Source organism: Phoxinus phoxinus (genome assembly GCF_949152265.1).
Source record: "Phoxinus phoxinus genome assembly, chromosome: 10".
NCBI classification, from domain to species: Eukaryota; Metazoa; Chordata; class Actinopteri; order Cypriniformes; family Leuciscidae; genus Phoxinus; species Phoxinus phoxinus.
The window spans coordinates 9,252,465-9,277,979 of record NC_136885.1 but is presented as its reverse complement, the minus strand read 5'-3'; the positions used below and the strand labels follow the sequence as shown (position 1 = coordinate 9,277,979).

At 37.3% G+C, this 25,515-nt stretch overlaps 1 protein-coding gene across 2 annotated transcripts in view; it reads left to right on the top strand.

Moving 5' to 3' along the window:
* The window catches only part of cdkal1 (CDK5 regulatory subunit associated protein 1-like 1), a 410,090-nt gene that overhangs the window by 9,990 nt on the left and 374,585 nt on the right, over positions 1-25,515 (top strand). Inside the window, exon 3 of one of the 2 annotated variants that reach the window (XM_079627099.1) lies at positions 11,983-12,095. The exons of the other annotated variant lie outside the window; for it this stretch is intronic. Coding sequence (XP_079483225.1) covers positions 11,983-12,095 — 113 coding nt within the window. The remainder of the gene's footprint in view (positions 1-11,982; positions 12,096-25,515) is intronic. 2 annotated transcript variants of the gene reach the window in all.

Below are 25,515 nucleotides of genomic sequence, written 5' to 3'. Positions count from 1 at the left end.
ATATTATAATTTTTTAATATCACTTTTATTAATGGTAGTATTGCATTCTCTAATAAAGAGATTTACAACTATTTAGTTAGCTTCACCTGGAGATTGAACACTCACCTCTCACCGGCTCCTTTTGATCCGGGATGCTTCTCTTAAGTGCTCCAACATATGTTGTGCTCCCGTGAAACGCAAGCTCAGCCTTGCATGTATTGCACATGACAGCATTTTTAGTTGGCAGTTTTGTGAAACTTTCCCACACCTTACTGGTCCGAACTCGTTTACACTCCGCCATAATTCGCCTTTTATTTACTGTCTATGTAATTCGCGCTGTTTTTTCTTCTACCGCAAAAGCATTTAACGGCTGCATTACACTCTAGCGCTACAGCGTCGTAGCGGTCAAAATACAATTTTTTTATTGTCGACGTTGTCGACTATGTCGACTAATCGTTGCAGCCCTAGTTTAAAATGTATCTTATGCCTGGTTCAGATTACACTATTTTTTTTGTCTTTTTTACACGATTTTGACTCCATGTCTCCCTCACTCGCTCGCTCACGCTCTCCCTTACTCACGCTTACTCTCGCTCGCGTGCTTGCTCTCGCTCACTCACAATGCAAGTGACCGCGACCACACCCGCGCCTCCATGTCATGATTATATTGTCTGCTATATTTGCTGCTTTCGTTATTAAATACAGGCAATTGGTTGATGGAAAATGTATTAAAATTAAGAACAAAACGAAATTTAATTTAAAGAAAGGCTTTCTACAAAACTAAACTTAATGAAGTGGTCAAAATTATGTCTGACCCATGTCTCCCGGTTTATTTGCACATCCTATCTTACTCATGCTATTCACTTTTCATAATCAACATAGATGGGGAAAAAAATAACATTGTAATATTTTAACAAATATGAAACTAAATGCGCTGATTTAATGACTACAACATGTATAGTAGGCCTACAGACTCTCTATTTGTACAAATTGCTGCACATTCATTTAATTCAGAATTTTGCACAGAAGTTGAAAGGCATTAGTTTGTGCGTGGTAAAACATTTCTGCAAAATGTATCTAGTTCACGGATAATTGTGCGTGCATTTAATCATTATGATACTGAAATCATAATAAAGTTGGCCATGTGCAAAAAATCAATGAGCCCATGAACGCAACGTGTTAAATTACACATTAAGCATTTTCATAGAAAACCATTATAAGAACGCTAAATGCAGATTAGAATGTACCCTTATTATATTGAAATAACGAGTTATGTCGGAGTAACGAGATATTATAACGAAATAACGACTATTATCGATAGAAAATCACACTCACTTGCACACTTACTCTCACTCATTCGCACACTTACTCACCTGCTCGCACACTTGCTCACCTGCTCGCACACTTGCTCACCTGCTCGCACACCTGCTCGCACACTTGCTCACCTGCTCGCACACTTGCTCACCTGCTCGCACACTTGCTCACCTGCTCGCACACTTGCTCACCTGCTCGCACACTTGCTCACCTGCTCGCACACTTGCTCGCACGCTTGCACGCTCGCTCACTTGCTCGCACACTTGCTCACTCACACTCTCTCTCGCTCATTTGCGCGCACACTTAAGCCCCGTTCACACACCGCCCTCGCTAGTCTCTGTACTGTGTAGTCGCTTGTGGGCGTTCCTAGTATTGTCGCTCTAATGTTATTGGTAGACTGCACGTCTGGCCATATCTATACTACAAAATACAATCACTAGTGATATATACAGCTATATAATTTTAATTTGACTAGGAATTAGGCTCAAAAGAGACAGTATGCTGTTGGGAGAGTGTTTTTATTTTACCACAGCAGTGTTCAGTGGAGTAAATAATTTACTAGATTACCGATCGATCAATCAACAAATTACCGGTAAACTCACTCATACTGTCATAAATTACTAAAACGTAATTCGAATTTGACAAATAATACATTTTCTTGTCACTAATAGTCAACATAATGCAGGGGAAACTGTAAAATGAACTGCAGCAGTGCTAAACTTGCATCATAAAATTACAACGCTCGAACTATAAATGTATGAATTAAACTCACTGAGACTGTCGACAGTTTCTTTTCCATGCATTTAATTATATCCATGAATGTGGTTACAGTTAAATCATATAAAACGAAAAGCACGCTTGCGCTCACTCGCATGCTCACTCGCTCGCACGCTTGCGCTCACTCGCTCGCACGCTTTCACTCGCTCGCACGCTTTCACTCGCTCGCACGCTTTCACTCGCTCGCACGCTTTCACTCGCTCGCACGCTTTCGCTCGCACGCTTTCACTCGCTCGCACGCTTTCACTCGCTCGCACGCTTTCACTCGCTCGCACACTTTCACTCGCTCGCACGCTTTCGCTCGCACGCTTACACACACTCGCTCGCACGCTTACACTCACTCGCTCGCACGCTTACACTCACTCGCACGCTTACTCGCCCGCACACTTGCACTCGCTCGCACACTTACTCACTCGCTCACTCACATACACTCACTCGCTCGCACACTTACTCGCTCGCACACTTATCACTCGCTCACTCGCTTACTCACTCGCACGCTCCAGGGCTCGCACAATTTCTAAATCGCTGGTAGCCCTTTGGGCAGGCACTCTTCAGATTTTGGTAGCCCGAAATTAATTTTACTAGCCCACATAAAAAGACCATTTTTAATGTAGAAAATTGGTTAGGAGTCAAAACATGAATCAAAAACTTTTTCAGAACACAAATATCAACAATTGGATATAAAATAATCAAATTAGAATCATCAATACAAATATACATCTGGTTCTCTGAAGTGAAATGTGTGTGACCAGTATGGAACATGAATCTGTCTGTGGCTCAGCCCCCAATGAGGGTATGATAAAAAAAAAAAAAAAAGGTAATACTTTGGGTTAGGGTCTACCGCTCACAATTAACTAGTTTCATTAACATGCAGATGGCAGGGTTTTATCATCACTGAGTAGGGGTGGGCGATATGGCAAAAATATGATATCACGATTTTTTTCAGGAAAATCACGATTCACGATTTTATCACGATTCCTTTTCATGTTGGTTTTACTATTTTGCAAGTGACTGAGCATCACAGCCAAACTAATGTCCCTATTTTAAAAACAAAGCCTTAGGTAACAAAATATAAAATAAAAAAGAATGGCAGATATTTAGGCCAAAGTGGCGAAGATAAAAAAATCTTTGTCATTTTCTTTGTTATTAAAAATTAAGAACAAAGATACACATACACAACTTAATATACAAATTAAATAAACAGTGCTTTATTTTTTCAGCTGGTGAATTTAACAGCATTGAAGAAAGTAATTAAATGAACAAATATGAAAATAAAACACAACATCGACTTCACTGTATACATTTTACATTGATTCTTATTAAAGCTACTATTAAAGTTCTCAGTCAAGAGTGAGTGAGATGCTCTTTGTATTTTGTTGTTTTATTAAGGGATAGTTCTCCCAAAAATTGTAATTCTCTCAAGCCGTTTTAAACCCGACTAAGTCTCCCTCTTCTGTTGAAAATAAAAGTTATTTGGAGGAATGTGGGTAACCAAACAGTTGATGTACCCCAGTGACTTAATAATAGTTTTTTCCTACTATGGTAGTCAATGGGGACCAGCAACCGCCCGGTTAGCCACACTCCTCAAAATATCTTCTTTTGTGTTCAGCACAAGAAAGAAATTAATACAGGTTTGGAACAACATTAGAGTGAGTGAGTAAATAATGACAGAATTTTTATTGTTGGGTAACTGTCCCTTTAAGGACAAGTGGCAGCATGTTTACTATTAGGGCTACTGTCACTTTAAGATCTGCGCGCAACGAGTCTAATATACACGCATTTGACAAGCAGATTTTTTCTTAATTTTTTCTATTGTTCTTTCACTTTAGACATAACCAACTTTGTTTATGTAAACCTTGTGTGTATTTGACAGTATTAGCGCAATAAGACTCGAAAGATAACTTAGCCCAATAATCAGATGCTGTTAGACAGGCTTTTAGTGCATGCGCGCGTCGGCGGGTGTAACGTTATTGCGCTCAGAAAAGCGCCCGTTAGAACAGCACATCAGCAGCGAATGACATGTTTAACCGGCAAGGCTTTAAAGCACATGCAAATAATTCATTTTTATGAACTACAGTGTCCCGTTCCTCTGCATTGCATGTGGATATACGTCGCGCTGTACCGTATGTTGAGACGGAGGCGCCAGAAATGCAAACTGATAAAATGCACGATCCTACGATATTTCTTCAAAAGCAGATCGTGGAGACATTTTAATCGTCCACGATCAAAAATCGTAATATCGCACACCCCTAGCTGTGTGACATGGTTTTAAAGCTATTGTTGTCCAATTTTTTTGGCATTCAAAACATCTTAAAATGCACATATGTAGATCAGAGAAATCAAAATTTTCTCGGGCCCCCGAGAAAATTATTGCAGATTGGCCCCCGAACACCCCTAACTAGTCTACCTCACATTTGGGACCTCAGTGATAGGGGTGTGCGATATTACGATTTTTGATCGTGGACGATTAAAATGTCTCCACGATCTGCTTTTGAAGAAATATCGTAGGATCGTGCATTTTATCAGTTTGCATTTCTGGCGCCTCCGTCTCAACATACGGTACAGCGCGACGTATATCCACATGCAATGCAGAGGAACGGGACACTGTAGTTCATAAAAATGAATTATTTGCATGTGCTTTAAAGCCTTGCCAGTTAAACATGTCATTCGCTGCTGATGTGCTGTTCTAACGGGCGCTTTTCTGAGCGCAATAACGTTACACCCGCCGACGCGCGCATGCACTAAAAGCCTGTCTAACAGCATCTGATTATTGGGCTAAGTTATCTTTCGAGTCTTATTGCGCTAATACTGTCAAATACACACAAGGTTTACATAAACAAAGTTGGTTATGTCTAAAGTGAAAGAACAATAGAAAAAATTAAGAAAAATTCTGCTTGTCAAATGCGTGTATATTAGACTCGTTGCGCGCAGATCTTAAAGTGACAGTAGCCCTAATAGTAAACATGCTGCCACTTGTCCTTAAAGGGACAGTTACCCAACAATAAAAATTCTGTCATTATTTACTCACTCACTCTAATGTTGTTCCAAACCTGTATTAATTTCTTTCTTGTGCTGAACACAAAAGAAGATATTTTGAGGAGTGTGGCTAACCGGGCGGTTGCTGGTCCCCATTGACTACCATAGTAGGAAAAAACTATTATTAAGTCACTGGGGTACATCAACTGTTTGGTTACCCACATTCCTCCAAATAACTTTTATTTTCAACAGAAGAGGGAGACTTAGTCGGGTTTAAAACGGCTTGAGAGAATTACAATTTTTGGGAGAACTATCCCTTAATAAAACAACAAAATACAAAGAGCATCTCACTCACTCTTGACTGAGAACTTTAATAGTAGCTTTAATAAGAATCAATGTAAAATGTATACAGTGAAGTCGATGTTGTGTTTTATTTTCATATTTGTTCATTTAATTACTTTCTTCAATGCTGTTAAATTCACCAGCTGAAAAAATAAAGCACTGTTTATTTAATTTGTATATTAAGTTGTGTATGTGTATCTTTGTTCTTAATTTTTAATAACAAAGAAAATGACAAAGATTTTTTTATCTTCGCCACTTTGGCCTAAATATCTGCCATTCTTTTTTATTTTATATTTTGTTACCTAAGGCTTTGTTTTTAAAATAGGGACATTAGTTTGGCTGTGATGCTCAGTCACTTGCAAAATAGTAAAACCAACATGAAAAGGAATCGTGATAAAATCGTGAATCGTGATTTTCCTGAAAAAAATCGTGATATCATATTTTTGCCATATCGCCCACCCCTACACACAGCTGATTATTTTTCTCTCCTCATCAGCATCACTCTTTTTCTCTTTGTTTTTCTCTTGCTCTGGCTCTTCCCGTCCTAAAGCTGAGCTTTGACTGATAGGCTTTTCATTTTTGTCTGTCAATGACGAAAGTAAACTTGGGGTCAGCTGATAGGTTGATTTATGAATCATTTTCTCAGAAACGTTCATTTACTGAAAGCTACTAGGAAAGCTAGGTAGCCTAACTAAGTTTATTAAATTTATTCACAATATGTACACATTCATTATTGATCTTAAATACAGGGCCATAGACAGGGCTTTATAATCAAATAGGTCCTAAATGTAAGGTTGTTAGGGGGTTAAATTTTTTTATTTCTCTGATATGTGCATTTCAATACGTTTGAAGGCCAAAAAAAGGATAAGAAATAGCTTTAAAACCATGTCAGCGGGCAGTATTTGTCAATACCTGCTCCCACTTCTTATCCATCACTCTTTCTTTTTCTCTGTCTCCTCATTTTCTCTTCCCCTTTTAATTTACTGAAGGCTACAAATTGTACTATATTAATTCTCAACATGTACACATTCGTTATTAATATTGTGCCTAACAAGATGAAAACGGCTTTGTTTCTCGTCCCCTCACAATGACAGTAAACGAATTACATTCCACGAGTCAAAGGCCTATTTTCAGTTCAAAATGGCGAAATTAGACAAGTAAATTCGTTTGCCTGATAATTTGTCATTTGTTTAACATTTATGACCTAAAAAAAAGTCAAATGTGAAATATTTAGTTTAGCTACTTACATTATCGCACTTGACCATAAACTGAAGCGTCGAGTCGCTCTGCTCAAATTCGCGCTCAGTACTAGCTTCTGTGAATATAAATCCCGCCTACTTTGATTTATTTATTTATTTTTTATTTATTTATTTATTTATATTTTTGCACCATGAAATACAAAATGACAAAAAATAATAATAACAAAACATAAAATATATAATCAAAAATAAAACAAATATTATCAATTTAATGATGTGCAGGAAGAGGCAAAAAAACCCCAACTGGGCTTATTTAACGCCTCCACCTATAAACATAATTACAATAAAATCAAAACAAAAACAAAAAAACATTATACTACATAAAAGTAACAACAAACTAATGAAATGACATATATCCATAACAAACACACAAAACACAACATGCACATACATGTATAACTACACATACCATCAACAAATTTTAATGACGAATACAGTAATGAAAATAATAAACAAAAAATATGATCATAACATAAAAAATAAATAAATAATAATATCTATATTAAAAATTTAGAACAGCAATTAAATGGGCTTTTAAATCTCTTTTATAACATTTTAATGAGGAGTTAATTGCTAAGTGGGAAAAACTGTTCCATAATTTGGTACCCCTAAATCTGATAGTAAATTGACCTCTGCACTTAAGAAACTTTGGAAAATGAAGATCTAATGATTGACGAGTTGAATAAGAGTGAACCTGTGAGTTAAATTTAAAATAAGTCATGAAGTGCTCTGGGATATTTTCATAATTAAAATATACCTTATAAATAAAAACACATATTTGAGTGATATTAATATCATACACAGTAAGTATCTGTAGATTCTGAAATAGAGGCACAGATGAAGAATGTGACTCAGATCGGGTTGCAATCCTAACAAAACGTTTCTGAAGAACCAAAATTCTATGAAGTGTAGAAGGAAAAGTGCTTGCCCACACTATATTACAATATGAAAGATATGGATAAATTAAACTGTAATAGAGTGTAAGAAGACAATTTGTAGTAATAAGATTGCTAATCCTCCTAATTATACCAATAGATTTATTTATTTTCTTGCTAACCCAGTCAATTTGTGTTTTCCAATTCAAGTTCTCATCAACAAAAATTCCAAGGAATCTTGTTGTTGAAACTTGGGATATCTCCACAGTCTCCATTTTGACTTTTGAGAGGTTCTTAGAATATGATTTTTTCCCACTAAAAATGATATAATTAGATTTTTTTGTATTCAGCGATAACTTATTTAATTTGAACCATGTAGCATATGCAGTTAAACCAGTATTTACATTTTTAATCAGAAAATTAAAATTTGAATGAGAATAAACTAAAGTTGTGTCATCTGCAAACATTATTGGGAAAAGAATATTTGACACATTTGATAAATCATTAATATAAATAAGAAATAATAGTGGTCCAAGAATGGACCCCTGTGGGACCCCACAAAGTAGTCTGGCTTTGTTGGAATAGCATCCATTAACACAAACAAACTGTTGTCTGTTTGAAATATAATTTTTTAACCATTCAAGTGTAACATCATGAAATCCATATTTTTGCAATTTTTTCAAAAGAATATGATGGTTGACTGTATCAAAAGCTTTTGAGAAGTCGACAAATATACTACAGATAAATTCATTATTTTCTAATGCAGAGGAAACTTTGTCAATCAAATAAAGCAAGGCCATAGATGTGGAATGACTTTTCCTGAAGCCATACTGATGTTTATAAAGAATTAAATTAGAATCAAGATGGAATAAGATCCTTTTATATATAACTTTTTCCAATATTTTTGAAAAACAAGGCAATATGGATATGGGTCTATAATTATTGAAGCAACACGGATCATCTGTTTTAAACAGAGGAATAACTTTGGCAACCTTTAAATCATCTGGTACAACTCCTGTTTTCAAAGAAAGTGAAAAAATGAAAACCAGTGGCTGCAAAATAAACTGCTTGATCTGTTTGACAAGGAATAAAGAAATGTTATCATGGCCGGTTGAAGATGTCTTCATTTCATCCATAATATCACTTATTTCCTGAACATCAGGAGGCTGAAAAAAAGAAATAGAAGGATAATTCCTTATAATATAATCTAGTGGATTACCATTTCCAGCAGGAACTTTTATTGGCTAATTCATGTCCGATGTTAACAAAAAAGTTATTAAATTTTTGAGCTATATCAAATGAGTTATTAAAAGAATTATCACCTTCATAAAAAACTGAAGGTAATTCAGAATGAGACTTATCTCTATGCAGCAATTGATTTATAACTTTCCATGTGGTTTTAGTATCATTTGAACACCTCTTAAATTTCTCACAGAAATATTTCTTTTTTGATGATCTAATGTAATAAGTATATTTATTTCTACAAGATGTATAAGCACCACGGGTAAGGGGTGTAGGATTTGAAATATATTTTTTGCACAATTTATTCTTTTTCCTCAGCAACTTCAACAAGTCAACTGTAAACCAAGGCTTACTAAAGGCCTGACTATATTTCCTAGTAGAGCTAATAATTGGAAAACATTCATTGAAACTACTGCTAATACTTTTCATAACATTTTGATATGCAAAATTAGCATTTTCTTCTTTATAAAGATCATTCCATGAAGTACTGGCAAGCATATCTTTAAATTTAGAAACATTTAACTTGCTCATAACTCTTTTAAGCATATTTTTCTTTTTTTGTTTGGTTGTATTAAACTTGATTAACGAGAATTGAAATATAGGGAAATGATCAGACAAATCCAAATACAAGACTCCAGATTTCATTCCTTCACTCAAATGATTTGTTAAGATGTTATCAAAGTTGCTGAATTCTCCTTTACTCGAGTAGGTTTATGAATGAGGGAAAAAATAACTAGAATAAAGTATATTTAGAAAATCTGCAGTAAATGTATCTGGATTATTTTTTTAAATATTTATATTCAAATCACCTAAGATGTAACAAAGTTGATTGGTAATCTCTAATATTCTGACATTGACGAGCAGTGACAGACCAATGAGGCTCAGATACACACACACACACACACACACACACACACACACACACACACACACACACACACACACACACACACACACACACCCTGTCCTCTGTTTCTGACGTGCGCTCTGTTCGGCGCCACTGCGGATTGATTGCGGATTGATGAATTTGATTGGTAATCTCTAATATTCTGACATTGACGAGCAGTGACAGACCAATGAGGCTCAGATACACACACACACACACACACACACACACACACACACACACACACACACCCTGTCCTCTGTTTCTGACGTGCGCTCTGTTCGGCGCCACTGCGGATTGAAGACGAAGAACGCGCTGAATCTGATTATAACAAGACTGAAGCGAACACTATTTCAGATAGCCCGTCGGGCAGGCCGGTTATGCATTTTGGTAGCCCGACTGGGCGATTTTGCGAGCCCTGCGCTCACTCACTCGCACTCGCACGCTTACTCACTCGCACGCTTACTCACTCGCTCACTCGCACTCTCGCACGCTTACTCACTCGCACTCTCGCACGCTTACTCACTCGCACTCTCGCACGCTTACTCACTCGCATGCTTACTCACTCGCACGCTTACTCACTCGCACGCTTACTCACTCGCACGCTTACTCACTCGCACGCTTACTCACTCGCACGCTTACTCACTCGCACGCTTACTCACTCGCACGCTTACTCACTCGCACGCTTACTCACTCGCACTCTCGCACGCTTACTCACTCACACTCTCGCACGTTTACTCACTCGCACTCTCGCACACTATCGCTCGCACACTATCGCTCGCACACTATCGCTCGCACACTATCGCTCGCACACTATCGCTCGCACACTATCGCTCGCACACTATCGCTCGCACACTATCGCTCGCACACTATCGCTCGCACACTAACACGCTCGCACACTAACACGCTCGCACACTTGCACTCTCAAAATCGGGCTGAAATAGTGTAATCTGAGCCAGGCATTAATGTGTATCTTCATATACTTTAAAATCAATCAGCTATAGAAAATAATCTTCATATTTATCATTCTAAAATGATTTATCATCATTTTGGCCTCCCCTGAAATGGGTCATACAATGACATTAACTATGCAATTTGAATTAAATATCCAAGAACATGTTACCCCTTGTTGGAGTGGGTTGGTGTCTGTCGGAGCTTGTTTTTGCTGATTGAACATGCTGAATCGGAATTAGAGTATCTTATTCATAATGCTGTAATCTAGTGACTGTCGCCGTTGGTCTGCGTCTGTCTTTGCAGTGTGAATTGGCCTTTAAGAGATCATGTGTGAACAACAGCCCATTTTTGTTTACCAGAAAAGTCGTTCTGGTAATTTTACGTTAATTTGCAATAATTGCTGTGTAAAAGGGATATTGAAGTAAGAATACATTTAAAGTTGCATTTGTCGCTAAAGCAACAGTAGGCTCCTATGATGATGAAGTTACAACAGAAACAAACATAAAATAGAGGTGCACCAGTCAACTGGCCATAAATCGAAACCGTTTTATTTTGAGTGATCTCTATTCTGGACTTGCACAAACTATTACAATAATTTCCCAAAATGCCATTTGTATGGAAATATTGCGAAGTCTGTAAACAGAATGTTAATACAGGCCAGAGACGGACGCAAAGAAAATTGCCTCTAATTGTAAATGCCTTTTATAGTGAAAGTGACATGTGAAGGCCAAGTATCGTAAATAAACCCTTCCAAGTTAGTGCACACACAGTAGTATGAGTATTAGTGAACGCGTGCACACACACTGCAAACTGTGGACACACACCCGGAGCAGTGGGCAGCCATTTTTGCTGCCTCAGTCGGTATTGAGAATCGAACCTGCTACCTTCGGGTTACCAGTCTGACTCTAACCATTAGGCCGTATGACTGCCCCATATCATAGAGCCAATAAACAACAAATAAATCTGCATAAAAAAAGGCAACCGGTATCTGAATCAGCCAATTTGCTTGAAAAAAAAAAACCTGAATTGCCCATGGAAAATCAGGATTGGTGCATCACTACATAAAATAAATATCTGAATGAAACCTATCATTTTTTCATAGTTAGTTACACTGATTAAATATTGCCATCTAGTGGATAAAGCTTGGAAATAAATGTTTGACACCTGTGGGCCATGTCAGATCTACAACAATGTAATCACTATTAAACTATCTTGAAGATGACTGCTTTACAGTATAGATTCAGATTTTTACTACATTGTTTTTCAGCTATTTTTTTATATTTATTTCTAGATCAATGTGTATCAGAATATAACATCCAAACAACCCTGGACAACAAGCATTCCTAGATGATAAACCTTTAATCTTCTGCCTTATTTACAGTGTGATTCCTGGCACACAGACAATCTGGGTGAGGACGTGGGGCTGCTCTCACAACAGCTCTGATGGTGAATATATGGCGGGGCAGTTGGCTGCCAGCGGCTATAAGATAACAGGTACTCTATGTAAACAGATTAGGCTATCTGCTGTCTTCAATGTCAAATTTTATTTATATAGCACTTTAAAAACAAGGGTAACACTTTATTTTACAGTGTCCTTGTTACATGTACTCACCAAAGTAATAACAGTAAACTATGCATAATAACATGCAATTTACCCTCAACCAAACCCTAATCTTGCCAAATCCTTCCCTAACCCTATAATGAGTTGATGCTATTAATTAATATTACTCAGTACTTAAATATTATAATTACACTAACAATGACACCTTAAAATAGTGTAACCAGAACAAGATGAAAGTCAAGTCATCTTTATTTATATAGCGCTTTTAACAATGTAGATTGTCTCTGCATCTTTAGAGATAAACGTATAATTTAAGGTAACAGAGATTGTCTTGGCATTATAGCGGTTCTTGAATAATGTTATTTTCCAGCTAAAGTTAGTTTCGATTGATTCACTTCCGTCACTGATGCGCATCAAGAATTAATTCTATAGTCATGTTCTTTTGAATATATGTGACCGGTCACGGAAAGTAGGGACACAATTCGGTTCTGGAGCATGTTGAGTTATTCACAGATTCTGAAAGTGTAGTCTCCAAGCTTTCCAACGATGTGTAACACATGGTAATCTGATAATATTTGGAGAAGTTGTGGCCATTTGAAGGTAGGCACTCAAAAAAATTCAAAGTGGAGAAATCTGCCTCTAAAGATTGAGCAGTTCTCACCTCTCTGCTGCTGGGAGTGACAATAGGGCTAATTTACATCTCATTTAGATAAGCCATACCCCCTGTAAAGCTCCCCCTGTAAAGCTGTAAAGCACATGTTGTTTTATTAACATTAAGTGTATAGTTCTCCCCAAATGTTTAGTTAATTGTCATCATTTACTCTCTCAAGTTGTTTTAAACCTGAATATGTGAATATGTTTCTTTATTCTGTTGAAGTTATTTGGAAGAATGTGGGTAACCAAACAGTTGATGTTCCCCAGTGACTTCTATATTTATTTCCTATGGAAGTCAATGGGGACCAGCAACTGTCTGGTTACCCACATTCTTCCAAATATCTTCTTTTGTGTTCAGCACAAGAAATAAATAAATACAGGTTTGGAACAACATTAGAGTGAGTAAAGAATGACAAAATGTTTATTTTTGGGTGAACAATCCCTTTAAGGACAAGTGGCTGCATGTTTACTATTAGGGCTACTATCTCTTTAAGACCTGAAAGCAACGCGTCTAATATGTACGCATAATATGACACGCAGATTTCTCTCAATTTAGACATAACCAACTTTCTTTATGTAAACCTTGAGTGTATTTGACAGTATTAGCTCAAAAAGACTCGAAAGATAACTTAGTCCAGTATCCAGGCGCTGTTAGACGGGCTTTTAGTGCATGCGCGCGTCGGCTGTTTGCGCGCAGAAAAGCGCATTAGAACAGCGCTTCAGCAGCGAATGACATGTTTAAACGGCAAGGCTTTAAAGCACATGCAAATAATGAACTTTTGAGAACTGCAGTGTCCTGTTCCTCTGCGTAAACATTTAATGTGAGTATTTGTCGCGTTGTACACTGGGCTGTTGAGACGCCGACTGCTACAAAGCACGCAGCAGCTTGCTTGTAGCAAGGATCACAGCGCAACTTTGAACTATATCGATGCGATATGGTCTAATTCCATATCCCATTTAAAAATATATCAATATATTTTTATATCAATATTATATCGCCCAGTCCTACCACGCTGTTCCCTTGGGGGGCGGGGGCAATAACAAAAGAAACAAAAGCCGGCTTATCCAGTATGGAAATACACACAGACAATGACACGCCCCTACTGCGAGCTAGAATCTCACAAAACAAGCCGATTTCAACCTAAAAATGTAAGATTTTAAATATACCAATATTGATATCTAAAACATGGAGAGGCTTCTTCGTGATCTCAACTAACAGATTCTGCAAAAAAGCGAAAATCACCAGTTTTGAAAAAAAACGCTTCTTTCTCATTTTGCTCAAAAGTTGTGCTGCCGACTTGTGTCCTTACTTTCCGTGGCGGGTCACATATGTGCGCAGGTTTGTAATTCCCTACAAACCAAGCCTTAAACTACTTGCCTATAAATTGATACAGAATTTTATTTTATCACTTCGGGGTAGGTACGCGAACCGAATTTTCCCACAATGCTTTATCTGTAGAGTGGTAAAGGGATCCTCCATAGGGAGAGGCTAGTTGGCACTTCAGCACTGCGTTGTCATCGGGTCCAGGCGAAGGTCCTTCGTCAGATCTGGATGCGGCCTGGATCCGGCAGGCTGCAGGAAAACCTCGGGATAAACAAAGACACTAAAATTAGCGTAGATGCCATTCTTCTTATGATGTAACGAGTACATCAGGATTTATGGGAAGTGTTCCCAGTTCCGGCTGACCTAATCTATGCAGCCTAACTTTGAATTATAGAAGTCTATAATGTATTATGTGAATGCTAGGTCAAAGAGATGTGTCTTTAATCTAGCTTTGAACTGACAGAGTGTGTCTGCTTCCCGGACAATAGTAGAAAGACTGTTCCAAAGTGTTGGTGCTAAATAGGAAAAGGATCTACCGCCAGCAGTCGATTTTGATATTCTAGGTATTACCAACTGGCCGGAATTTTGAGATTGCAGTAGACGTGAAGGACTATAATGCATTAAGAGCTCGCTCAAGTACTGCGGAGCTAAACCATTTAGTGCTTTGTAAGTAATCAGCAATATTTTAAAATTCATACGATGTTTAATAGGCAGCCAATGCAGTGTTGACAGAACTGGGCTAATATGGTCATACTTCCTGGTTCTGGTAAGAACTCGAGCTGCTGCGTTTTGAACTAGCTGTAGTTTGTTTAAGCGTGCAGGGCAACCACCCAGTAGAGCATTACAATAATCTAGCCTTGAGGTCATGAAAGCATGAACTAATTGTTCCGCATTTGTCAATGAGAGCATATGGCGTAATTTAGATATATTTTTAAGATGGAAAAATGCTGTTTTACAGATACTAGACATGTGACTTTTTTAAAAAATGAAAGATTGGTATCAAAGAGCACAAAGTGCTGCTCAACGTAGGGTTAGAGCATCATGCTGCAAAAAACATAAATTAATAATATAGACCCGTTATGTATAAACCTAAATAAATTAAAATATAGATTTTAAAATAAAATGAATTGTAAGAAAATATCTAATATACAAAATACAAAGTTGGTACTTTATTTCACAGGACAGTGAAATAAAAATGAGAACCGATTTAATTCTGGAACATAAAGCGCTGTAGTAATCAAGCCTAGTAAATATGAATAGTTGAATAACAGTCTCCAAATAATTGAAAATAAAACAAGTTTTGAGCTTACGAAGCCCTTAAGCTGTAAAATGCTGGTGCTGGCTACAGAATTTATTTGTTTGTCAGCTTTAGATCAGGATCAAAGATAACCCCCAGGTTTTTGACATTGGTATGAATATTTGTTTGAAGTAGACCCAGGTAAGCGCTGGAATTGTCAAGTAGTTGTGGGGGGCAAAACAGAATAACTTCTGTCTTTTTCTCATTCAACTCGAGAAGATTTGTAACCATCCAGCCTTTAATGTCCTTTAGACATACGAACAGAAGACACAGAGTTCATTCCAGATTTTACAGGAAGATAAAGCTGGGTATCATCTGCATAAATATAAGATACCTTATGGTACTCAAAGATGGAGCATGGCTGGATCAAGGTTGGACCCAACAGAGGTGAAGCTGTGATCCACAGTGTTGAAAGCTGCACTTAACTCAATCAATAAAAGGATGGCACATTTATCCAAGTGTACAGATAATATGAGGGCGTTTACCACATTTAAAAGGATAGACTCAGTACTGTGTTTGGCTCTAAAACAGAAAAGGATCCAGAATATTGATAGAAACCAAGTAAGGAGATGGCTTGTTTAACAAATGTTAATTTTGAGATGTGAACATAATTATTGAGGTCAGAAGTTTTTTTTTTTTTTAAGCAAAGGCTGTACTACAGCATGCTTAAAGCAGGATGAAACAATGCTATTTGGTAAGGAGCTGTTGAAAGTAGAACATACACTAGGCAAAACAGAGTCCAGTATATATTTGAACAACTTAATAGGGCTAGCATTGAGAGAACTAGTTGATTTCATGTTGGAAAATTATGTCTGATATTTGGAAATAATGTCCAAGATGTGCACAGTTAGCCATATCAAAAAGGAAATCATATCAATATCTTTATTATTGTTTTTGTTGTGATGAGGGGGAAGGAGATGAAATGAGGGAAGGGAATATATATATATATATATATATATATATATATATATTAGGGGTATGACCGTTCACAAAACTGACGGTACGGTACACACCGTAGTCAGGTTTTGAAGTCACGTTTTGGTACAGCAGGGGGAAGAAAACTAAACCTAAAATTGCTTTTTAAACAGTGGTTTACTGAACAAATTGTATCCCTGTCTTTAAATTAATTAAATTATTATTAAAAGTTTCTTAAAAGTTCCTCCCGAGTGTCCGAACATATTTTATTACATTACTATTTTGGCATGACGTATATTCACCCGCAGTGTGGCGGACAGCCTCTTGAGATTTACTCGCCATACGGAAAATCTACCAGCATTTGGAGCTTGGCAGGTGTTAATTTCGGACCCTGTGTAAATTACAGCAACACCTCTTCCTTTGCGTTTCAGACAAGGTTCGTGTTTATAACTGTAATCTTGTGCGTTTGACTCATTTTAAGTAATGTAATCGTTTGGTTTTAGCCAGGTTTCTGTCAAACACAGGACATCTAGCTTATAATCCAAAAGCACTCATTGTTAATGATATGATTTCAGAGTAAGCGGTCGAATATTCAGCAACCCAAGCTTTATCATTTGCTCATCTGTATTATATCTGTTTTTTATTTGTTGAACATCAATTACATTTTTAACCTTTTTTAACGTTTTTTGGATTTCCAAATTCGGGGAACAGACACAGTCTCTATATGATGATATCTAGGTGAGAGAAACTCTATGTGATGGGATTTATCTGACCTTGGTGACGCGAGGCAGCTGGCAGACAGTCGGTTAAGCCAGTCTGTCTGCTTCCTGACCTGGGGCCCAATTTGTCATGTTTTATCTCTATAAATTTGTCATGTTTTAGCCAAATTACTACAGAGAAGAGCAGCACCATCCCAGGAGGGGACCTGTCTCTTTTCAACAGGACAAGTGAGAATTCAACAGGTGAGAATTAATGAACGTGGAAGCACAGAGGATAGAGCAAAACAAAGTGCTGATCACGAATTAGAAGTCTAAAATGAAGTTTTAAAGAAAAATGTTGGAGGATTTCAATATAAGAAAAGAGAAGCTACGTCAGGTCAGAGCGGTCACCCTTCAGTCAGAACTTATCTCGTTAACATGTTGCCGGAAGCCAGTGATGCTAACGTTTCAATATTTTAGTCAATGTAAGTTAGTAAGCTCATATTCTGATTTTAAATTTTAATTATGGCAACTCCTGAAATGGGTCCATCCATGCCATTGACAATACCAGAGGACTGAGCAGTTGAAGTAAATAGAAAACTTGGCTCAGACAAGGATGCAGTTGAACAATGTTTCAATTCTTGGAGCAAGAACAATGTAAGTTTCTAAAATGCATAAACGCAGTTCAGTTGAATGGTAAAGCTTGCCCTCTTTAACAATACAATTAAACCAAATACGAAGGAAGCAAACTTTGTACAAAGCTGAAATAACCTTAACATTGGCAACTACAGTGAAATAAGATTGCATGATTTATCTGTTCGTTACTATACCAACAGTGGACTCTCAGCACATTTTCTGTTGAACGAAAGAAAGAACAGTTAATTTAACATGTTAACGTCCTCGTGAACCTGAAGTAACAAACAACTTTTCTCCAATGTTGTGACATTTCCAAGTGAAACGGAATATTGAATAGAGGGCAGGGTTTTACTTCTGCGCTCCTCCTCTCCATCTCTCGCTCATAGCAGAACTAACGGTTTGACGGGAGTTGCCACGCCCTCGTGCCATAGCACATGACAGGAAGAGAAGTCGTTTCGAGAGGGAAGGATAACGTATTTGATTTAAGGATTATAAGGGTAGATTCATTTTTTTTTTAAATGGATGAAGTGCACAGATAAATCATTTATAATAAACACTACAATATTAAATATAAAAATACGAATTGTATAATTTGATTTCATGGCGACTTTAACCCATACCCAACTTGTTTTGTATTAGCACTTTTCTATTCATACGATTTTTAATTTCTCATTTTGTTGATGAGATGATTCTTTTGATGTTTATAATGTTCGCTACTATAGCAACAGTGGGCTCCCAGCACATTTTCGGTTGAATGAAAAAAAAGAGCATTTAATTTAACATGTTAACCCATACCCAACTTTGTTTTTTTTTACTGACACTTTTCTATCCATACTGTTTTAAATATCTGTGCAGAGATTTAAAACAGTTATGCAGCACAGTCGTGCGGATCGTTAACACTGCTGGTCCATGTGGTAATTACAGTAGTCCATGTCGGGTAGGAAATCCAAATGTTCCCCTATCATTCACCGCCCTTAAATATGGCTTATTATTTGAAACGCATACGTAGTAGCCTAACGGTAGCCACTTTAAATGTGAACTTGCATTTTTTTTCTCCTGATAAAAGCGAAAATAACTGTCATTTTTGATCATACAGATAAGAATATAAAATTTGAAACTGTAAAGAGTTACTTTTATTTGTATAAATTCACAATAACAAAACCTGTAGTTTTGTAAAATAAAGAAAACAAGCAGCATGTACTTTTTGCATTCTGTGAACTACTTTCTGGAGCGTGTCACAATTTACTGAAACTCATACAAACATATACTTGCTTTACAGACATATGTCCGTATGTCCAATACAGAACCAATAAATTCTTAATATTCAGTAAATCTCCTTGCTGTGTTTTCCAACACGTTGATATTCATTTAGTCAACTAAAAAAAATCTTTAGTTGTGGTCTCGGGCTAGACATAAAATCTGTCTGTGTGTGAGCCTCAATTTTGGTGAGTAAACTAATCAAATACACGCCAATAGTGATTCCATTGACACTGTGTGCATAGAGGGTTGACATAGTCTTGATAAAAGTGTGTTTGGTACAGTGGCGCATGTTAAAGCTTTGGAGGAATCTAGGGCTGTCACTTTTGAGAGAAATCTAATTCGAACGGATATCAAATACCAGCCTATGCATTCGAATATATTCAAATATCTATTCCCATCTCAGATCGGATAGCTATCAAAACGATTCCATTTACACCTGGTCACATAGGCCTAAATGTGGTTTAAACCGGATATAAATCCGATCTTCAATTCCCGCGCTATATGCAGATTTAATGGTTTTAATGTCACCGAAAGCAACATATGAGCTGCATTTTATTGATCATCAGCTAACATCAAAGACTGCAATAAGAGAGAGCGGCAGCCCTGGTAAGATCATTTCGTTTCTTTACTTTTAATGAAGATTATTATTATTGTGTGTTAAAGCGTCTGCGACTGACTTTCACTTTGATTTGCGATAGTTTGCACATTGGCTTGGCGCTTGAAGAATAGATCATCTGCGGTGATGCGTGTTGCAGCGGGCCGTCATATCTGACTATAACATAGCAGCCTGTAACACGCTTTCAAAATAACACCCTTTCAAAATAACACCCTTTCAAAATAACACGCTTTTTAAAAATAAAAAGCAAACGGTCTTATCATAGACTGTAAAAAATACGCTAGACATGGCACTTTAAAAACCGAATAGTTTATTTGAAGTTCGATTATGGTTATTTCACGTCATGTTCGAATGCATATTCGAATATCGAATAAAAAGTGACAGCCCTAGAGGAATCTGCAGTGGTTGTTTTATGTAAAAAGCATCAACCAAGGTTTAATGAGTTAGGCCTCTTGTGTTGGTGATGCTCAGCATGGCCATTTGGCAGTTATCAGCTAGACTATCTGAAATGAGTCCCCTCGCTGCAATGATCTTGCTTTTGAGGGCTTGTATTCTGAAGTCAAGACAAACTTGCTGCATGTTCTGGCTATTTATATGTCAGTAACATGAGGAATTCATTGGTGTCCCCAGGTTTTGCTGTACATGTGGTTTTATAAATTGGAAAACTTCTGTGTGTAATCAGTTTACCTTTTCTGTTTATTGCTATTTTTAGGGGTAAATGTTTTAAAGCTTTAAACCTGAGGAAATTTAAAGTTTCATTCAGTTGGAGTGATTATCTTCTCTGAGAAATTTAAAGCGTTTGATGTCAATTATACAGTTGTTTTTCCTTTCTTTCATTTGTCTGTAATGTTCAGTCAGGGACAAGGACAAGCATGGGTACCTTGCCGGCTTCCTCTGTTTATTTCTTTCTTTTACACTATTGTTCTCAGCATGGCGCTTGTATGTGTTTGCTGTCACATATCACATGAGCGTTTTTTTGAGCAGTTGAGCCACTTTTTTCCCTCCCGAATGTATAAAAATTACTATAATCGCACCTCAGGAAATTTGGTTTGAACTACACTTAAGATACATGGTTGGTATTGTTTTGTCTGTTTAGTTGTCAAGTCATCTGATTATAGCAACCATTTTTGCTATTTTTTTTTTTTTTGCCTTTACGTTTGCTCTGATACTTTCATTCCAAATAATTGTATTCATATAACTGTGGTTGGCCAATAAATGAAAATGTTTAAAGCAATAACTAAAATCCTGCAAATAATTATCTAATATATTCATTGATACACCAAGATATCAATACATAAGCAGTAATGTGTACAAAAATATTTTATTAATTTATTACACCCACACATACTCTGACTTTGTGCTTGCATTTTGAAGAATATATATCTAAACATTCCTCTAAGCATCTGAATCATAGGGTTTATCCTAATCATAACCCTAACCCATCTGTAGGTGGCACTCTTGACAAATGAAATGAGCGGCAGTGACTCCATCACCAAATCTCCACGTCTTTGATTGTCAGGCATTGTCTTCATAGAAAGTCAGCACTGATGGGTGGGATACCGCAATTATTTACAAGACAGTATTACAGTATATATATATATATATTTTTTTTTTAACCTCGTGCTTTTGGAGAAAAACATTATTAAGAATGTTTTGCATATAAATGCTTAAATATATTCTTTCAGAGATACCTTTCCGTAAGGTGTTTTAGACTAGAACACCATCTATGTTGATTGATTTTATGTTTTCAATGAACAGTATATTTATGTATTTGTCTCACTGTTCATTCATAAAATAGACCATGCTCACAGTGTGACTGAATTCGGTCTACACAATGTTACGTCTGGCAGAGGTGACCAATGAAAGCGCACAACTGCTGTGATGCTACAGCCTCCTCCTCTCACTGGCTACAGAGCAGCTTGTTTTTGCAAATACTACGGTTTCTCAGAGTCCTCGGTGCCAGGAGAAGTGTTCAGTACTCTGACGAGCCTTCTTCCCACACCCGGAGAGAGGAGATGTAGATTAGGAACCGCAAAAGAGGATTGAGGGAATTTAGAAGAAAAAGCCTGCTGAGTGTAGGTGTTGGCACATGCATCGGCTTACAGTCAGGTGTGAGCTGCACTTTACTGGTCTTTGTGAACCATTTTGGTATTTATATTTATATAGCACTTTCATATGTACTATGTACATAATCATGCAGTGCTGTCACATATACACAATGCTATAATTAATTTAATAATTTGGTGAACTGGTTAACACTTTAGATTAGGGTCCAATTCTCACGTTTAACTAACTTTTAGCTTTGACTTTTGCCTCAATAAACTCCTAATTACTGCTTATTAATAGTTAGTAGGTTAGGTAATAGGTTGGATTAAAGGATGCAGAATATGGTCATGCAGAATAAGGCATTAATTGGTGCATTATAAGTACTAATAAACAGCCAATATCTTAATTATTATTACCAGTATATCTTAATCTGTATTTGATCACATAATGTCGAAACAAACTGAAGCCAACAAATAACGGCAGTAGGCAGCAACCTAAACGACATATCAGTTTTGTTACACGAATTCCCGACTTCGCAGTAAATATTACATTATATATCCACTTTTATGCCGATGTTTATGTTTTATTTTCAGTCATCTTTTTCTTCGCCCCTTGAATAATCTTCAGAGTCCCCTCCCGAAACAGGAGGAGGACGACGAGGGAGAGCCGGGGAGAAACAAGAGAGCTTCTTGTTTTTCTGCGAGCACGATCCCTCTCGCGTTTTCTCTTTCTTGCCTCCTCAGGAGCAGTTTTAAACTTTTCCTTGCCTCAGCCATGGCCAGGAGTCGAGCAGGCGGAAAAATAGTAGCAAAAGCGTTAGCTCCTTGAGTGATTCATTCTCCAGGTCACATGACCTGTCCAAAGACGGTCCGTCTCCTCCAAACTTACATGGGCGGTATTTCAAGAGGGCAGCCCCGCTCGGAGCATTGATAGTGTCAAACACTGTATATTGGCCTGAGGAATCATTTAAAACAACTCATATGCTTCAACTCTTTAGGTCAAAAGTTCCACGGTGTGCCTTTAAAGGTTGTGTAGGTAAGAATTGTCTAAAGAACTTTTTTTCAAATTGGCTTAAACTGTCTTTATATACCAATACATAATTAAAATGTAAGTACTTTGAAAAAGAGAGTATAAAAATTGAGTGACTATAGTGTATTTAATCTTCAAAAAACTCATTAATTATTAATTAATGCTCATTAATTCCATTCGGGACGAAACAAGTGATTGGCTTGCGCGACTGTCACTCTCCGTCGCCATGACTACCGCCGCTATTATTGGCTCTGCCCACGTGCGCGCAGTCGTGCACCCATTCTTAGGTGGGAGTGAATGGAATTAATGAGCTGTGTTTATTGAAGATTAAATACACTAGAGTCACTCAGTTTTTTATACTCTCTATTTTAGAGTACTTGCATTTTAATTATGTATTGGTATATAAAGACAGTTTAAACAAATTTGAATAAAAGTTTTTTTAGACAATTCTGACCTACCCTACCTTTAAGAACAGAAAACGCAAAGTGCTGTTAGAAACTTAGAACACCGTTATCTTTGTGTCTTTGAAACGTCTGTCAGCGGAGCGCGTTCTCAATCCAACATAAATTGCTGGCGGCGCCCCTGCATGTGGATATTGTTTTTCTCAACATGAACGTGAAACAATATAAACATAATCATATGCGTACTCGAGTGTACGTTCTGTACGATATCTGGCGCAGTCTGCTACTCTGCTTTATTAGGCGTTTTTTTCTGTTTTTTCCGTGCGCTGCTTGATCTTAAATCCTTTTGTTGTTTATATTTTTTGTTTACACATAGGCCAACTGTTTAATGTTTTCAACTAAAAGAAAACTTTAACATATATTGTAAGCTTGTTGTGTATATTGCCTAATCGTAAGCTTGTTCAGAAATGGTGACAAAAACGTAAAAAAAAATGACGTAAAAAATAGTCTTTTTCGTTAAACGTCATTTAAATAAACGAATATTCGATTTTTATGAGCCCGAATATTCGAATGCAATATTTTTGAAAAATGCCCATCCCTAGTTTGAATATATATATGCGTAGGTTTCTAATTCCCTGCAAACCATGTCTAAACAAATTACTTGCCTTAAATTTTGATACAGAATTTTATTATATCACTTCGGGGTAGTAGGTACGCGAGCCGAATTTCCCCACAAAAATAATCCCCGCTTTATCTGTAGAGTGGTAAAGGGATCCTCCATAGGAAGAGGCTAGTTGGCACTTCAGGACTGCGTTGTCATCGGGTCCAGGCGAAGGTCCTTCGTCAGATCGGGATACGGCCTGGATCCGGCAGGCTGCGGGAAAACCTCGGGATAAACAAAGACACAAAAATTAGCGTAGATGGCCCGGACTGGCTCGAGCTGTGGCGGACTGGTGGTGCCTGTGCGCATACGGACAGAGATAGTCCGTCTGCTGCAAATAATTAGTGGGATTAGTGGGAATGGCTTGTGGAGCTTTGCAATGTGGTGCATTGTGGGAGTTGTTGTCTTTCACACAAACGCGCTCTAAAGTAGGGATTGCGAAAACGGAAAAAATTCTTGACCGACCACCGAGCCTCATTAGCCGGTTGAAACCGGTTAACCGATTAGTTTAAAATGTTACGCTATTTGAAATAACAGCCATTTCGCGCCGCGCCTGCAATTTCGCAACTCTATCGCATCTCTCTGCCGTTCTGCCTCCCGCTCACACACACACATTTCACCATTTCTTTTTGGTGAAATGGTCCCACTACTCTTCTTTGCACGCTTCATCCTGTCGTCTGCTCTGGCTCTAACCTCGAGTGTGTTAGCCTGTAGCCTTTACTTTTTGCAAACCTTGTGAGTGCGCGAACCCAAACGCTGTGACCTCGCACCCAATGTTTTTATTGATTTATTAAGTACACACAGGCGAGTTATGAAAAATTGAGAGCGAGGGATTTGTTCACTTCACACAAAAAGATCTTGGAATGAGACGGCTAACTGTAGTAGCGTTTAGGCCACTGTCTATAATAGCCTAATTTAGAGATCACTTTTTTTTTTTTTTTACCGACAAATTTGATCGGTTAACGTTGATACGGTCAACCATCGGTCAAACGGTCATCAGTTAACATCCCTACTCTAAAGTTACTTTGTCTTTTCTCGGTCAAGAAGGCACCAAATTCGAAAATTGTTTTACATTTCGACTACATATATGATCCACTTTCAATAAAGATTAATGTTCCCACGGGTGAAGTGCTCCTTTAAGTCTGATAATTAATCTGCCTTGTCATGTTTATGACATATTTATGACAATTTATGTTGTCTTGGTATTGTCAAGTTATGACACTGACAGGTTATGATGTATTGGTTTGTCAAGTTGTCATAACAAAGACATCTCAAACAATGTCATATTTCGCATTAAAAATTTCAGAATTTAGCAAATGACACTTAATGACAGTTGTCATAAACATGCATAAAACCTCATTCATAATCACGACTCATGTCATGATTATGAAGGTGTCATGTCAGTCTTATGCCCACCCCTTCAAGTAAAGTGTTACCTAGTTAATTTTCTTGCTGACTAACAAGTTTGAGCATTGAATGGCTTTTCTGAGACAAATTTGACGTTATGTGACGATTGTTATTAAGCTGTTTTATACAAGCTCTTTCCAAGGTCGAAGTGCTGATTGAGCGATCTGTCAGGCCTTGTTAAAGAGTGCCACAACTACATTTATTGCTTATTTCGTAATAAAATTGACAGGATTTGAAAGCTGAAAGTTTAATTGTTTATTAAAATTAACAAACATATTAAAGGTGACAATTAAATACAATGCATTTACAATACAAATTAATGTGTAGTTCAGGCAGTAACAGAAAACAGCAAAGATTAAAAGATATTGAGAATAATAATCCATATCCGTATCAATTAATAACGAGAATG